At 63.5% G+C, this 17219-nt stretch overlaps 1 protein-coding gene across 1 annotated transcript; it reads left to right on the top strand.

Moving 5' to 3' along the window:
- Positions 1 to 7305: 7305 nt before the first annotated feature.
- On the top strand, positions 7306 to 16554 carry GDF10 (growth differentiation factor 10). Its single transcript, XM_025434940.3, has 3 exons — positions 7306 to 7643; positions 12710 to 13638; positions 15584 to 16554. Exons 1-3 carry the CDS (start codon positions 7313 to 7315, stop codon positions 15773 to 15775), a joined length of 1452 nt encoding a protein of 483 aa, XP_025290725.1. The 5' UTR covers positions 7306 to 7312; the 3' UTR covers positions 15776 to 16554.
- The last annotated feature ends 665 nt before the right edge of the window (positions 16555 to 17219 follow it).

Here is a 17219-nt window from a genome sequence, read left to right as displayed (position 1 = left end):
GTGCCATATAGGGAAGCCAACCACAGGAATTGCGTGCACCACCCCGAGAGCCTAGGGCGCCTCAAAGGGTGAGGTCATGAAGGGCAAGCCCACATGTGGTGCCATCGGGGCCCCCTGGTGACCTGCCCTGGGCTGCAGTCCCCGCCGGGTGCTGGCTTTTGTCAGGGGTAGGACAGGGCGTGGGGCCCGAGCCGGCCAGCCGCGGAGCCACACAGGCGGCAGGTCGCTCCACCCGGCGAGACGCGTTTCACGGGCAGAAGGGGCGTCTCTTCCTGCAGAGCCGAGGCCAGGTGTCCCCGTTAGTCGACTTCGCGAGTGTGACCCGAGGTGGCAGCGTTCTGTGAAGCTACCCAGGGCCCAGGACGAGCTGGCCTCCAGGGCAGCAGGCTCGTGGGGTGCCGGGGGCCCTGGGGAACGGGGCGTGAAGTGGGCAGTGGGTCCCCGGGGGTGGGGGCCATAGCACTCGGGGTCCTGGGGGCCCTGAAGCTGCCCCAGCAGCTCCTGTGCCCTGCTCCCTGCCAGGCCCCCTCCCTGGGAACCGCTCCCAGGATCTTGCTTGGTCTCGGGTCCCGGGAGACCTCAAAAGAGGGAGGTCCAAAGGGTATGAAGGTGAGCGGGGCTCAGGACCCCTGGTGCTCCTCCTCCTCCTCCCCTGTTACACATTCTAGATCCTTCTCTGCTCAGCTGGCACCTCTGCTGGGCTCCCCCGTGGAGACCACCGTGCCCATGTCACGCTGTGAGCCCTGCCTGCTGTCGGAGCTGGGCGGGGAGCCCCGGGAGCTGGGCACCCAGCACAGCCTCTGTGCCCTGAGACAGCACAGGACCGTCTGTGAAGGGTGGTGCCTCCCGTCCGTCCCCACGGGCCCCGAAGCACGGAAGCCAGGAGGGACTGGGAAGGGAAGGGAAGCCTGTGATGCGGCCCCGTGGAGGAGCTCCCCCCGCCCCGGGAAGGGGTTTGTGTCCTTGTCCGCCTCTGTGCGGTCCTGTGGGGACCGGTCTGGGGAAGCATCGTCCTTCATGTTCACCCGGCTGATACTGACCTTTGCCCTTCCTTTTGGGGCACGATACTGATTTTGATTTTTTTAATCTGGCCAGAGCAGGAGTGAGGGCATGAGCTCAAGCCTCCACCTGCCGTCCCCACCACCGGGTCCTTTGCCCACAGACTAAGAAACCAGCGTGGAGATTGTGGCAGTCCCCAGGGATGCTCAGCGCAACCGTGGCTGGAGGTTTGGGTGGGCGGCTGCTGCACGCGACTGTGGGCCCAGTGAGCTGGGCTGGGCCAGGCCCTGTCAGACTCATCGTTCACCGTGGCGATTCGTCACTGGTACGTCATTGAGCGCACGGCCTTCACATCCAAGAGCCAACCGGCGAGCATGTGAGCCCATCTATCGGGGCCCTTGCCGGGTGTAAGTCCTGCAGCACGGGACAGTGCTTCTGTACTGAGAGGCACTCCCCTATCCAACCCTACATCCCCCTTCTTGGTGCAGCGCCCTCCAGGACCCGGTCCCAAGCATGTTCTTCTGCTGCATGGTGACCCTGTCCTAAAACACTGCAGTCTACAGTACCTTTACCTATTGGTGGTCACAGCCCTCCACTGGCTGAGCTTCGTGGTGACTTGACCCCAGTATTCACCCAGCAGCCAACGTATGGGGAGGTTGCAAAAGGGGCGCCTGTTATATCTGCATCTTCCTCAAGCAAGTGTGGGCCCAGAGCATGCAAGCAGGTGTAGAGTTTTAAGGGTTTCCAGTGCATCAACCAAGACGCCCCAGTCCCAGTCTCAGGGTCCCACTTCTTCCCAACCAGGACCCTGACTTTGGCATGACAGACTTGCTGGGATTGAAAATCCAACCATCACTTGAGTCTGCTACCTTCATGTTTAAGTCCTGAGCCAGATCCTCAACGGCACCAGCTGCAAGGGGTTCTTTACGTGCTGCCGGGAAGGCTCTCTGATTTGCACACTTTGGCTTAAATGAGCGATTGATCGCCCTGGCAGTCCGTGATCTATCTCTCCTGAATCCACCTCACGCAGCAGGAGCCAACCATTTCCATTGTCTTTACGATGATAACTTTCCCTGAACCCTCAATATCTGAGCTATTGACCCTCAAGGGTTCAGCGCTCCGCACGCCAAGGGCCATCTGGACTCTAGCTACCCCCGTTGGGGGGGTGGTCCTCAGGCCACGGGGCGGTGGACGACTCAGCCCCGGAGGCCACTTTCGAGCCCGTGGTTTCACATCTCTCCTGCACGAGCCATCACAGGCCCCGGGTCTCAGGAAGCAGACCCCACGACGGCAACGTGTATGCAGACGTTTACGGGAACGTACTCGTGGAAACCGGGATTCATCGGACGGGGAAGATGAACGTGGTGCAGCCGTGATAGGGCCCCCGGAAGAGCCCACGGCAAGTCCTGGAGCCAAGGAGCCTTCAGAGCTGTCCTGCTCTGGGGCTAGCTCAGGCCTTCAGTCCTCCAGGGCCCAGTGGCCGCATGGGGACCGTCCCGAGGGGGGACAGCGTGGGTGAGGCGGCTCCTGGGGGCGTTCTCAGCCACGAGCCTGCAGCAGGCCGCCACCCTGGCAGCTGGGGAATGAGCGCTTGGTCGCGCGGGGGTGCTGGGTGCTGGGTGCTGGGGCACCACGTGACTGCAGGGAATCGCTGCCAGAGGAGGCTGGCAGTTGTATTGGGAGAATGCGGGTCCTTCTGAATCTGGAGCACAAGAGAACCGGTGGGGACAGAGATTGGAGAGGTCCAGGGGGACAGAGCAGGGGCAGTCGGGCCGGGCCACAGGCTTGGATGCCAGGACAGGATGGAAGGCTCTGTCCCTCCTGCACAGGCTCTAAGAAGGCCAGTTTGGGGTTGTAAGCAACAGGCAGCCCTGAAAGGCTCCTAAGGCACGAGTGTCTCCGGCTGGTGCCCTGCGGAGTCTCCTAACAGCCTAGCTCTGGCCAAGGCACCACGGCCCCCTCCCCCGGGCGCCCCGCAGGCCAGCACTCCCCACAGGGCCGCATTCATGCATCAGTTCTAAATAGTCCCACTGTTCAGCCCTGACGAGAAGGAGCACCAATTCCCATGTTTGCTCAGAGAGCACCATATTTCATCAGACCAGAGCCCAGGCCGGCTCAGATTACTGACCGAGACAATGTTCTGTAATCCTGGTTTATTCACATGTCACGGGTATTTTAGCAAAACAGAAATGAATGGCCCGAGCCACCCTAGGAAGTCACGGGAGGGTTGGGTTCCCGCCCAGGGAAGCCGAGCTTTCTCCTGCCACAGCTCTCGGAGGGGCTGACTTTGATGCTCGGAGCTTTCCCCGACTTTGAGAAAGAGAATATGGGCCGAGGAGGAGTCGCAAAGTGGGTAGTTATTTCCCTATAAAAGGTTAGCTCCGCGGATGGATTTTGCCAGAGCAAAAATAAAATCTGTCATTGATTATAAAGTCCTTTGTGCTTGTTATTTCGCAGATTTATTACGCTCGGGCCCGGCAGCCTGGGGAGGCCCCGGGGATTCTTGTCTTGAGTGCCCCTGCAAACCCTTCAGCTGCTTTTTCACAGCTCATACCCCAAATGGGAACGGGGACCCGCTCGCAGCTCTTTTGTCCTTGAGGGCCAGGAGTTTTGGAAGTCTGGGTGAAGGGCTGCCCGTCATCCCCCCGGTCTGTGGACAGGGATCCAGAGACGCCACCGGTAGAGGTCTAGGACTTCTCAACTGTGGAAATATTCTCTATTCTCCTTCCTTTCCTTTTCTCCTTAGCTCTTGGCTCTGTGCACCGAGAAATGCATTTCCTCTGCAGAGCAAGGTGGGCCGGAACCTCCCACCCAAATCTCCCCGAGTCTGGGTCCACTTTATATAGGCTGTGATCTCTTGGGAACACACAGGAAGCCAAAAGAGTAGTAACGAGGATCAGGGCGACTTACTACCACCTCACGCTAAACCCATACTAATGCCCTTTGGAGCATCGTTCTCCTGTCCCCATTTTAGAGTCGAAGAAACTGAGGCCCAGGGAGCTCAAGCAGCTCGACGAGGGCCGCACAGCTACGTAGTGGTGAAAACGTGCACACAGACCCAGTCCCAGGGGACTGCAAAGGGTCCCACCGACTCTCTCACTTCCCAGCACTGGACTGGAAGCAGGGCTTAGGGGTCAGCTTCTCGTGCAAACGCAGGGGCTGCTAGGGCTCCGAAGAGGTGACGGGGTGGGCGGCAGACCTAGTGCGTGCAAAAGCGGACTCTCGCCCCAGCTCATTGGACGATGCCGTGGAACAGTGGCTCGGAGCATTTTCACGGGGTGTTTATTTGAGGGGGAGGTTCGGAGAATACCCAACGAGCTTGCTTCCTGGCACCGTCCGAGTGTGGGGCTTCCTGCCTCCCGAGCTTCTGCACTTCTTCCTCGGGGTTTTCCGAGCATGAGGATACCAGAGGGCACGGCAGGGAGACCCAGAGGACAAAGGGCCCCCAAACAACCTCTCACCTCCATGGAGGGGGCTGTCTCATCCCAGCTGGCAAGCCCAAGACCCCAGTGCTCCTGATAAGAATAGTGTATGCGACTCCCAGGGCCCCGATCCTTCTAGGAGGAAATGGTCGGAAATCCTAGCTCTTGGGACTTGAATCCACAGTCCGCCATCCCAACTCTTACTCTGAGCTGCAGCCTGAGCTATTAAAAACAAAACATTCTCATTGGCAAGCTCCACAATTAGCCTCGTTTCCACGCTAGAAACACTGTTCTGCATGAGCTGAATTGCACAGCGATTGTTTCTTGTCTCGGCGATGCCGTTTGCAGGCCGTGCTGGGAGCCAGCGAGGATGTGACCCGGTGGTAATCTGAATTGCTTCACCAAACACATTTTTATCCCATCATCTCGGCTACATGAAAGGGGGCCATAGTGCTCCAGTGTTCAAGACTTTACAGTCCCGCTGTTCAGCAATAAAATGAGGCAAGAAATATTAGCCGTCCCTGGCTGATGCCTTAATTCTTTCCCAACAATTCAGGGAATCTGTACCCTACAGGTTTTAGGGCTGGCTAAAGCCTGACCCTAAGGCTGGCTTGAATGGAGGGGGAATGAGTTAAGGAGAGCAAGAAGGCTTTAATGGACACAGATCCCGAATAGCCCAGCTTGTCCCGGCCTCCTGCAGACTAACCCTCCTTTTCACAGGCCTCGATTGTGTATGGCCCCAGCAGAGACAAAACTACCCATGAGCAGAGGTTACCCCCAGCCGGTACAGGTCAGACGCATTCTGGGGGAGAAGGGGAGAGGAGGGAAGAGGGGAAGTGAGGGGCACATGGAGCAGGAGGGGCGGCGGGGGTGGGGGAGGCAGCCGTAAAAGTCGGTGTGGATCATTTCTAAGGACAGATCCACTGAGTCTAAGACTGTGACGTGATCATCTCACCTCCAGGCAAGCAGTTTAGGAAGTTCTTCTGCAGAACAAACGGGAGCTAGTTGGATGCCACGTGAGACAATTATCAAAGTAAATAAAACGCTTCTCTGTAGTTCTCCAAAAGCTACAGGCCTGAGGTTCAGGGGCTTTCCATAGGAGAGCCTCTAGTACCATAGTCGCTGTGAGGTTTAAGAAGAATTACAAATAGGCCGCGTTTGACAACACCGACGGAAGCTTTTTCCAGCAATTTTTCAATTATGTCATTGTGAGCCCTCCAAGAAAAGTAACTATTCTGGCTCACGGGGCCCAACGTTCCCAAGTAGAGGGAACAGGGTGTTCACAAGTTTGTAAACAGTCCTTTGAAATACACCCTAGGCAGCATCCTAGATAGTTCTGGGAAAACATGGGCTTGAAGAGGTCCTCTCCTTCCCTCACAAGGATTTGTAAATATTTGGTGTGGGCCTTGGACCCCTTCCTCAGGCTGATGAAGCCCGGGGACCCCTTTTCAAAGGTTTTTTTTTTTTAAATACACAATGGTACCAAGAAAGGCAGTTACATTAAAGCACAGCTCTCCGCATAAGGTGAGAAGTGACCTGGCGGCATAGCCGTGGACCTGCCTTTTGATTAATTCGCGGTGCAGATACCACCTTGGTTGGTCGCCTGCACTGCTCATGCTAGGAAATGCTAAGTGTGGCTCACAGGTTGTTGAGAATGAAATTGTAAGTCTGCCCCATGCATGCTGGGCGACCCCCCCCCCCCCACTGCGGACAGGACAGTGCCCTAGAGGCAAGCCCTGGGCCCTTCTGCCCCAGGCCACTGGGGGGGCGGCCGGGGCCCCCACCCTCGCCTTGCTCCTCTATCCTGATGCCATGGAAACCCTCTGCAAAGTCGCTGAGGCCGCAGTTCTCCAGGGCGAGCGGCTGCAGGTCCCAGGGCCCCCCGAGCGCGTCCTGCACCACTGGAGGCGTCGTGGCCAAGTGCGGGGCCGGTTAAGGCGCTAATTCCGAGTCTTAATGCTGGTCCTGCTCAGCGGCCAGGGGTGGCGGGGCTCGGGGTTGGCGGTTCCCCTTGCAGGGGCCTGGGCGCATCCCCTTCGGGTCCTCACGGGGAGCGGGCACCCTGCGGCTCCGAGGGCCCCCAGCCCCCCACCCCCACCCCCCGGGTCACCCGCCCCGCGCTCCGGGGGCACAGCGGGGCCCAGGCCGCCGCCGCCCGCCCCGCCCCCGCCCCGCCGCCCCCGCCGCCCCCGCCCCGCCCCCGAACCACCGAGCCCGCCGCGGACGCCAACTTTGGCTGCGGAGTCCGCTGGGGCGTCGGCGCGGGCTCGGCTCGGCTCCGCGGGGCTCGGAGGCGCGCGCCCTGGGCTCCCTGCACCCGCTCCAGGCCCTGGGCTCCCCGCTCCGCGCCCTGGGCTTCCTGCACCCGCTCCGCGCACCGGGCTCCCGGCTCCGCGCACCCGCCCCCCGGGCTCCCTGCTCTGCGCCCTGAGCTCCCCACTCCGCGCCCCGGGCTCCCAGCACCCGCTCCAGGCCCTGGGCTCCCCGCTCCGCGCCCTGGGCTCCCTGCACCCGCTCCGCGCACCGGGCTCCCTGCACCCGCTCCAGGCCCTGAGCTCCCGGCTCCGCGCACCCGCCCCCCGGGCTCCCCGCTCCGCGCCCTGCGCTCCCTGCACCCGCGCTCCGCTCCCCGTACCCGCTCCAGGCCCTGGGCTCCTCGCTCTGCGCCCTGAACTCCCCGCACCCGCCCCCCGGGCTCCCAGCCCCGCTCCCCGCACCACCCCCCTTGCACCCGCGCCCTGCACCCGCGCTCTGCTCCCGGCTCCCTGCACCCGCGCCCGCCCCCTGAGCTCCCTGCACCGGCTCCCCGCTCCCTGCACCCGCGCCCGCCCCCTGAGCTCCCCGCACCCGCTCCCCGCGCTCCGCTCCCCGCGCCCCTCCCGCCGCCGACCATGGGCCGCTGCCCCGCGCGGACGAGCCAGACCCCGGGGCGCACACGGCCGCCCCCGCCCCCGCGGCCACTGCTCCTGCTGCTCCCGCTGCTGCTGCTGCTGCTCCGGGGCGCGGGCGGGGACCCCCCGGAGCCCGCGCCGCCCGCTCCCGCCGCCCGCCCTGCGGCCGCCAGGACCCCCCGGGGCGCCCTCGGGGACGCGGCCTCGGCTCTGGGCCTGGGCGCCCGGGACGCCGCGGCCGCGCACATGCTCCGGCTCTACAACAAGTACGGCCGCAGGGGCGCGAGGCCCGGAGGGGGCAACACGGTCCGCAGCTTCAGGGCCCGGCTGGGTGAGTACACGCCCCGCAACCCTCCCCCCCCCCACGCCCGGCCCACTCACTCCTTCACTCATTCATTCGTTCCTCCACCGTGCTGAGCCCCCAGCGCGCCCGAGGGCTGAGGAGCTCCTGCCCCCGGGCGGCCAAGGTTGAGGCGGGAGGCTGCTGCACACAGACCTAGGGAGAGGCCCCTGTCCGGAGGAGCTCAGGACCCTAACCACCGGTCCTTAGGCTGTTAGGCCGGAGCGGGAGCTCCGGTGGGCGCCCTCAGGTGGGCCTGTCAGGGGCCGCGACCTCTGGCCGGGCCCCCAGTGGGCTCCCAGGCTGGACAGTAAACCCAAGAGGGCCTGGGGTGCCTGGTCTTGGGCACAGGCAGCTGAGGCTGGAAAGACACTAACATGAAACGTTCAGTCCGCGGGGGTTTGGGGAAGGGTCCAGAAGCTTGGGCGGGGGAGAGACAGGCATCCTACTTCCCTACCACCCTCGCCCCACCCGGACAGACCCTTCCCCCTGTCGTCACACCTTGGATGATGCTGGACAGAGGTCAGGGACAGAGCACCCGGCTGTAGCCTCAGCTGTCTGCCAGCTCAGGCCCTGGGCAAGCAGCGAGGACGGGCGGCCTGGTGGTAAGGGTGGCAGGAAAACCCTGTTGCCATGGAGACCGCTCATGTCACAGGACGCCATCCCAGAAAGTGTGGGGAGGGGTCCACAGCAGCTCTTGTGGGGGAGAAGGCCGTCCAGCGGGAGAAACGCTGTCGGTCTCCAGGGACGGACCCCCTGCAGTGGAGAGGAGCAGGCCCGACAGACAGGCTGGGTCAGGTCGGCCGCCCGCGGATGGCCGGTGAGCCAGGTTATACCTGCAGCCTCAAAGCCAGACCCGGAAGCTGGCCTGTGTGACTGTCCTGGGAACACCTGCCCCAGGGGGCCTGTCCCTCCTCCACCAAGCAGACCACTAGGTACCGTTCCCGGGCTCCACGCCAACTGGACCTAAGTCCATCCTCCCTGGTGCTTTTTATTTATCACACGGGGTCCGCTTCTGGAGCAGCATTATTAAATTAAGCCACTCAGGAATCATCCGGCATGATCAGGACCTTGGGCAAGTCACTAAAGCCCCGTGGACTTGACTGCACTCATCGACAGGTGGGCAGGTGTGCGGCACCTTTCCCGCAGGGTTGCCCAGAGCCCAGCACTAACCAGATGAGGTGTTGGTGCGGGTTATTCCCATGGAAATGCAAGGCATTTAAGGCCATATAGGTGTGCCCTGGACCTTGCCATTAACCCGGTCCCCAGAGCCTTGTCGCTGAGGAGAGCAGGGCCGGCAGGGTCAGTGCTGCTGCGCACCCACTGCCTGCAGCCCCGGCATGGACGCGCTCAGTCCTATCTTCCCGTCTGCGCAGAGCAGGGCAACGCAAGTACCAGTGACTTGTAGGATGTTACCCTGGAAAGGACGGAGGACGGCACCTCCCATCCAGCCCTCCCACTTGACAGAGATGAAAACGAAGGCTGGGGAGGGGGAGGCTTTCACTGGCACCCCGCATCTTCCCAGCCAGCGCCGCTCCCCTGCCAGCATCCTCTCCCCACCTCCCTCAGAGCTAAGCCCAGGACTTAGGACACAGACGGTAGAGCAGAAGATTCTCTGCGAGATCCGGATGATCCGGGGAGTCTGGACTGTCGGACGATCCAGCACATTCTTTGGAACCACTTGACCAGGCGTGGGTCCAGGCTCCGGGTCCCTGGACAGGAGCTTCTGAGCACAAGGCGGACAGGTGAACGCTCCGTGGGAGGACGTGGCTTCTCACCTGGCTTGGTGTAGGCCGGGCCGTCTGGTTTCCCACCCCTCACCTGTGGACGAGGCTCTGATGTGGGGGCCTTTGCTCCGGGCCGGGGGCCCCAGGCCATCCCCTGGCACAACAGTGGTCTCTGCAGCCTCAGTGGCTGGGCTCTGGGGCCATTGGAGCTGCGTTCCTTGCTGCCACCAGGCAGCCTAGCTCAGATGCGAGCGCGGGGCCGGGCTGCTGAGGTCCCAGTGCTGAGTGTGACCAGGGGCTAAACCTGTTCGTGACTCACCTGCCGTTGCTTGTTTGTTTTCACGTCTGGAAGGCAGCTAGTAACACTCCCTTCCTTGTGGGGCTTTGGGATGAACTGAGACATGCCGGGTGCTTAGGACAGTGCCTGGCCCAGGTGTCGGTGATTTATTAGATGCTGTTGCTCTTGCTTTAGCCACCCTGCCCCCGCCCCCTCGAGGTGTCACGTTCCCTATTACGCCTAGACAGAGCGAGCTTCTGAGCCTGACCCTGGGGCTTAAGGTGAGACCTGCTCCGCCTCCCAAACAACCTGTGTTTAAATCTAAGCTCCCCCATCGACCTGGGTGAAGTCGGGCAAGCGGCTGAATGTTTCCGAGCTTCTGTCTTCAGGTCTCCATGACCACGACAGTACGCACCTGTCTGCCAGCAGTGCCAGAGGTCACGGGCATTTGGTTCCCCGAGGATTTCCTGAGCCCCTCATTAGGTGGCAGGTGCCGTGAGCCCAGAGGACACAAAGACGCGTGGACTCTTGGCGCTGCCCAGAAAAGTGCACGAGCTGGGGGAGAAGAAAGCGAAAGCGCGTGGGTGGAGGCTGGTGACACCACACGGCTGCTATGTTCTGAGCGAGTGTTGGGTGCCAGGCACCATGCGAGCCCGGCAGAGATGATCACACAACTGTAGGAGGTGCCTACAAACACCCTGCCCCACTAACAGATGTGGAAACTGAGGCACAGAGAGGCTCCCATCTGCCTCTGGCTCCACGGCTGGCAAGTGATGCAGGCCGGGTCTCCCCCGGGGCCCGCGATGAGCACCTCATACCCATGCCCTCAGCTCCTTTCCTGCAGCACCCCCGGGGCCCACGGCTCCCTTCCTCCAGCCTACCTTGGTGCCGGAATCTTCTGCCCCACGTTCTCACTTTGGCCATCCTGATGGCTGATTCTAGGGCCGTGGTGAAGGGACAAGTCTCCCTTTGGCTTGAGTCCTGTTCCCCCAGGCCAGCAGGGTGCCCAGGGGACCTCTCCTGCCCCCCTGCAGCCCCCTACCACTTTCGGGAAGGAGGCTGAGTGCCCACAAAGTGGACCCAGTTCGGATTCTCAGATTTCTAGAACTCCCAGGAGAGAAGAGCTCATCTAGGTAAAGTTAGTCTCTTCTTCCTCGGAGTTAGAACCCCAAAACGCCCAAATGATTACTTCACAGCGCGTGGCCTCTGTTACGTCTGCTATCCCATAGGAGGCAGGGGCCTTCCAGCAGGGCACACGGGGGCACGGCCGTAGGGTCAGACGGGTGCACGCCCAGGCCCTGCCCCGGGCCAGCTGGTGGCTTGAGGCAAGTCCGAACCCCCTTGTGAAGTTCCATCTCGCTCCAGAGACGAATGGCCTCTGCGCTCCTCTCTGTGGAATCGGGCATGCGTGTAGCTTGAGTGGGGGGAGGGGCTCCTCCTCCATGCCTGGCATGCTGCGTGTCCTGTACCGAGTCCTGTAGTCGGTGACGCAAGACCCCACTGTGCACCCGAGGCCGCTGAGCGTGGTCGGGCTGCAGCCTGGGGTCTGGCTCCCCAGGGCCTGAGCAGCCTGGAGGACGGGGGGCTGCGCTGTTGGCGGGCTTGTGCCCCAGACCTATACCAACGTGCCTGATGGGCAGAACTGTCTGCGACGCTGCTTAAAAACCAAATCCCTCGGCCTCCCTGTGCCAGACCCTCAAGTGAGCATCTCCGGGGGAGGGCGGCAGAGGTACAGAATCTGAGCCCCAGGCACCAAGGCCCGCAGTCTGTGGAGCCACGTGCACATGTCCCTCCGGCCCGCGCTGCCCCACGGGTGGAGCGTGTAGCACGTACGCGCGTTACGCCTTCCTCCCAAGGGAAGGAAATGACCCTAAATTGAGTATTTTGGTTGAAAAACAACAACAACAAAAGACAACCAAGTCTCAGCCGGTTCCGTGGGTGCAGGTGTCAGGGAGTCTGAGACCCCGTGGGCCCAGGGTCCTGCCTGTGCACGGTGGCGCGCCTCGGGCTCCATCCCCCCGCAGCTTGGGCAGCCCGCGCCCATCCTCCCCGGGCTCCTGGAAGCCTGTGCCACCCCGCGGACGCCTCCTCCAGTGCGAGCCCCCGAGGACTCGGCTGCCTGGCTCGGGCTGCCTCCCAGGCCACGGATGAGGGATGAGGATGTCTGCCCGGTGGCCCCGGGGAGCACCTGGCAGAGGCCGGCAGGAGGACGGCCCGGGGGGGAGGCCCGAGCGCTTCTGAGCCAGGCACCAGGTGTTAGACAGTTCCCAGCCTCACCCCGATCCCGGCCTCACCCCCGATCCCGGCTCACCCCTGATCCCAGGCTCACCCCTGATCCCGGCCTCACCCCTGATCCCGGCCTTACTCTGATCCTGGGCTTTACCCTGATCCCACCTTACCCCGATCCTGGCCTTACCCTGATCCTGGCCTCTGGAGAGCCAGCGGGTCCTTGCAGACCTGTCGAGTGGCCCCATGGAACCCGGATGGCGCTCTCTCTTTGTGAAATGAGCTTTCCCAGCCCTTGGGCAAAACCAGAAGCAGATGCCCAGACAGTTGTGCCCTCCGGTCCGGGTGCCCCCCGGAAGGACTCGGAGCGCAGGGAGCCAGGGGTGCCCCACGCCGTTCACCACATTTGGAAGAATGAGCCTGTTTGACGTGGGTGGGAGGGAGGGCTGGGCACAAGCAGGAGGCCCGCCCAGGGCTTGCCCCGAATCCGAGCATTCCAAATCCCGAAACCTGATTCCACCTCCTCTCCTGAGTGGAGGTGTCCTGAGGCTGGCGCCTGTCCCTGAGCTGCAGGGAGGGAGGGCCTGGGCCGCGGCTTCTACCCCTTCCTTCCTGCAATGGGATGCAGGATCCCCACCTCCCTGGCCTCCCGACCCACCTCAGTTCCTCACCTGCTCCTTGGGGATAAGTCAGGGCGCCCCCTCGGCCTCCAGGGAGGATCACAGGAGGAGAGGCGAGCCTGGCGGGCCTCCTGGAGGCCTCCCACTGGGCCCCCCCCTCCGTCTGACCCAGGGCCCTAACCCACTGTGTCCCTCCCACCCTCACAGACACGGTGGACCAGAGGCAGGCGTACGTCTTCAACCTGACTTCCCTGCAAGACTCGGAGGTGATCCTCTCGGCCACCTTCCACTTGTACATGGAGCCCCGCTGGCCCCGGGCGCGCGAGGAGCCCTGCAGGCAGCGGGCGAGGAGCGCGTCCTGCCGCCTCCCACCCCCCGGGCCGCCCACCCGACGCCACCTGCTCTTCCGCAGCGTCGCGCAGAACACGGCCGCGCAGGGGCTGCTCCGCGGGGCCCTGGCCCTGGCGCCCCCGCCACGCGGCCTGTGGCAGGCCCGGGACATCTCGCCCATCGTGCGGGCCGCGCGGCAGGCCGGCGAGCTGCTCCTGTGGGCACAGCTGGACCCCGCGGGGGGCGCCCCGGGCGCGGCGGGGCCGAGCGCACCCTTGCCCTACCTGCTGGTCTACGCCGACGACCTGGCCATCGCGGAGCCCAACAGCGTGGCGGGGACGCTGCAGAGGTACGACCCCCTCCCGGCGGCCGACCCGGAGCCCCGCGCCGCTGACAACGGCTCGGCCGACCCACGCGTGCGCCGGGCCTCGCAGGCTCCTGGGCCGCTGCAGGACAACGAGCTGCCGGGGCTGCACGAGAGGCCAGGGCGCGTGCCCCCCGCGCGGCAGCCCCCGCGGCCCCGGCACGAGCTGTGGCGCGGCCCCCTCGGGGCACTCAAGCCCCGGCCAGGGCGCCGGGAGCGCAGGAGGAAGGGCCCCGACGCACCGGCTGCCTCGCGGGTGCTGGACTTCGACGAGCAGACCATGCGGAAAGCCCGGCGGAGGCAGTGGGCCGAGCCCAGGGTCTGCTCCCGCAGGTACCTCAGGGTGGACTTCGCTGACATCGGCTGGAACGAATGGATCGTCTTGCCCAAGTCCTTCGATGCCTACTACTGCGCGGGGGAGTGCGAGTTCCCCATGCCCAAGGTAGGTGCCTCCCGAGGGCCCTGCTCTGTGACCTCCTGCCCGCTGGGCCCTGGGGCTGAGGACGCCTGCCGTCCTCCAGGTGGGAGGGCAGGTGCACGTACGTGGGGCAGCCCCTGCCGTCACCTCCAGGTGGGGGGCAGGTGCACGTGTGGGGGGCAGCCCCTGCCATCACCTCCAGGTGGGGGACAGGTGCATGTGCGTGGGGCAGCCCCTGCCATTGCCTCCAGGTGGGGGGCAGTTGCACATGCGGGTGGCAGCTGTTGCAGGTACAACCCACGGGCAGACGTGGCTTCACTGTGCTTCTGAAAGGGCCGACCTAGTTGAGTTTTCAGTTTTATTTACTTTTTTATGATTTTATTTATTTATTCATGAGAGACACAGAGAGAGAGGGAGAGACACAGGCAGAGGGAGGAGAAGCAGGCTCCCTGTGAGGAGCCCGATGTGGGACTCAATCCTGGGACCCCGGGATCATGGTCTGAGCTGAAGGCAGATGCTCCACCGCTGGCCCCACAGGCGCCCTGAGTTCGAACTTTAAATCAGAACGTGTCTTCTCAGGGAGGGTCCACCCTTGGGTGTGTGCTGCATACACGCCGCCCCGTCCCCTGAGGCAGCACAGGCCTCTGAAGCCCCTTCCTCACCAAGGTCTCCTTCCCTTCCTGGCCTGGCCCTCAGGGCGCTGGGGGCCGTGAGCAGCACAGACCTGACCTCGGGGGCTTCCTGTGGGCCCCTTGCCCCCCACCACCCCCTGCTTGGCACACAGGGCATGGCTCCTCAGGGCCTCCAGCGCTCACGGAGCCTGAGTGTGCACGGTCCCCGCGGGTGGCAGTGTTGTCCCCTCGTGGCCCTGGGTTGGCAGGTTCCCCCCCCCGCCAGGCTGGGTCAAGGCTCCATCCACACCTCTCTGGGCTGCGGGGCAGGCGGGCTGGCTGCCAGCTGGGGTTGGCCCTCCCCACAGAGCACTCACTTTGGGGGGGGGGGCTTAGCTCCTCTGTCAGTTCCAGGTCATTCCTTCCCCTTTGAGAAAGGAAATCTGTGCATAAATCCAATTTGAATGTAAATAAATCAGTCGTCTGGGATTTCCCAGCGGGGCAGGAAGCTGTTTGGGAATTAAAGGGCTCTTCCTGCACATGCAGAGAGGGAGTGGGCCTCTTCAGGCAGCCGGGGTGAGCCAGCACCCACCTTACCTTCCACTGAGCTCCATGCCTTCCCCGAGGCCTGCACCACGAACCAGCCCCTGCCCCGGGCCCCTGCCGTGCCCCTACCCGCCCCATGGGGGCCTCCAGCACACCGTGTGGAAGTGGGCGCCCCCGGCCCTGTCCCGCTCCCTGTGCCAGAGAAGAGCCTTCTCCATGCTTGAGGCTGGACCCAGCTCCCGGGTGCGCACGGTGCCTGGGGAGGCAAGGAAGGCTGCACGGCCTGTGACTTTGGCTGCTCCCTAACTCGGGGTCTTGGTCCAGCTCCTCAGACATTTGAAGCTTCTGCTTCTTCACCCGTACAATTAAGGTAATCCCACCCCCACGCCTGGTAGATGGGGTGGGGAGGCGAGGCAGGCCCTCGGGAACGTCCATTCGGCCCCCACTGTGTGGGGCCCACACCTTTGGGCCTTACCCAGGGCTGAGGACACACTCACGCAGGAGGCGCAGGAGGCGGCTGTGAAAATTGGGCAGCCGTGGCCCCAGCAGAGCCGCCAACCCGCCTCACCCTCTGGGGATGAGCGAGGCGCAGGTGCCCCCAAGTGGCCAGTGCCATGTAGGGCCGCAACTTCCCTCCCGAGGCCCAGGGGCAGGACGGCTGGCATGCAACCCGCGCTCAGAGGCCCCGGTGCCCGCCCTGGTCTCTCACCTTCCGGGTCAGCACCTGTCCTGAGGCCCAGTCGAGCCCACGCAGGTGGCCCATGGCTGGGTGAGGGCAGAGCGCCGGGTAACTGTGCTCCTCCCGCCTGCAGGTCGTCCGCCCGTCCAACCACGCCACCATCCAGAGCATCGTCAGGGCCGTGGGCATCGTCCCCGGCATCCCGGAGCCGTGCTGCGTCCCTGACAAGATGAACTCTCTCGGGGTCCTCTTCCTGGATGAGAACCGCGACGTGGTTCTGAAGGTGTACCCCAACATGTCCGTGGAGACCTGCGCCTGCCGGTAGGACCAGCCGCTCCGGGGGTGGAAGGAAACCTCTGCATCCGGCAGGCAGCGCCCAGGCCTCCAGGGTGAGGGCCTCAGGAGGGGGCGGCTGCATATGCAGGGCGCAGCTCGCCGGCACCCCTGCCGGTCCCACAAGGTCTGTCCCCCATGGCGCATTCTGGGGGGACAGTTGCTGATGACTCAGCCCCTGCTTGCCACTCGGAATCCCTCTAAGGAACCCAGGGGTCAGCCCCACCTGGGGGCCACCCGCCGTCCACGCCTCCGCTCGCAGGACCCCAGAGCCCAACGTGGCCACTGTGTTGGCTTCCATGAGCATCGTCTCATGACTGGGGAGGAAGGTTCCAGACCTGCAGGCTCCTGCTCTCTCCGCAGGAAAGAACCCCCATGTAAAGCATCAGTGGAGAACACCCGGGGCCACACGAGGGATGGGGGACCCTGGCCCCCAAGCGCGGCGCGAACTTCCAAACTGCGGCAAGAGCTTTCATACTCACAGTGCACGTGTGACCGGTTCTGGTTGCTTTCTCTTAATATATATTTTATTTCAAAGCAAAGGGGAGGGCGTGGACACCATTCCACACAGAGGTCATCAGGCTGGTTAGGGGTGCGTTGTTCGAACATGTTTATTGAAATAACACAGGCAGTGATACGTTGGAATACTAAAAAGTAACCGAGATTTTTATATTTTTGTAAATTATACTTTCCATACTGTAGATTGTGTACGTTGTGTGTTTTTATAGAAAGCTAATAAATTAAAGGTACAGCGGTACCTGAGAAACTGAATGTCAGCCATCCCCAAATATGCACAGATCCCGACAAACATGACCTGGTAGTCGGGAGGACACCGCAGGCTTGGGGAGCGGAGCCCCCTGGCCTGTCCGTCCTCAGTTCCAGAAACCAGCTACTCCTAAGGCTTCCCGCTTCCTGCACGCCCGCTCCACCCCACGGCTGCTGCTGCACAGGCGCACAGGTGCCACCCCACAGGTGCTGCCCACGGGTGCACAGGTGCCACCCATGGGTGCCGCCGGGGCTCCTCGGGCAGGACAGGCCCCCGGGCAGGCTCAGTTGTCCCACGGAGCTTCCTCACACCCTCAGCTTTGCGGGGGCTGTGAGCTACTGCAGTGCCGGACACGTGGGGGATCGGCCGCGGCGCCCGGAGACAGGCCTCTTCCTGTCCTGCTTGGAGCGAGGGCCTGAGTGAGACGCAGACGGGGTGTCCCCTGAGGCACGGTTCCTGCTCCCCACCGGCCGCCCCTCCCCGGAGGAGCCTCCCGGACACGGGTCCCTTGCCCCGAGCTGACGGTCCTGGACGGGAGACGCCGGGCCGCTCGGGCAGGCATCGAGTCCTCGGCTGGGCCCCGAGAGCTGCGGCCGCCGGCCTCCCCTGGAGGAGGCCGAGGAGCCAGAGCCACCTCCGAGGGGTCAGGAGGAGCAGAGCCGCCCCGCGG

This window comes from Canis lupus, chromosome 4 (assembly GCF_003254725.2).
Source record: "Canis lupus dingo isolate Sandy chromosome 4, ASM325472v2, whole genome shotgun sequence".
Classification (NCBI taxonomy): Eukaryota; Metazoa; Chordata; class Mammalia; order Carnivora; family Canidae; genus Canis; species Canis lupus.
The sequence above is the reverse complement of the archived record's forward strand: the minus strand, read 5'-3'. Positions and strand labels throughout refer to the sequence as shown.

What these genes read in the sequence shown, in the direction of transcription:
- GDF10 (XM_025434940.3), top strand. Translation starts at nt 7,313, where the DNA reads ATGGGCCGCTGCCCCGCGCGGACGAGCCAGACCCCGGGGCGCACACGG. An exon ending in CAGCTTCAGGGCCCGGCTGG is followed by an intron (nt 7,644 to 12,709) that starts GTGAGTACACGC and finishes CCACCCTCACAG; the next exon opens with ACACGGTGGACCAGAGGCAG. An exon ending in GCGAGTTCCCCATGCCCAAG is followed by an intron (nt 13,639 to 15,583) that starts GTAGGTGCCTCC and finishes TCCCGCCTGCAG; the next exon opens with GTCGTCCGCCCGTCCAACCA.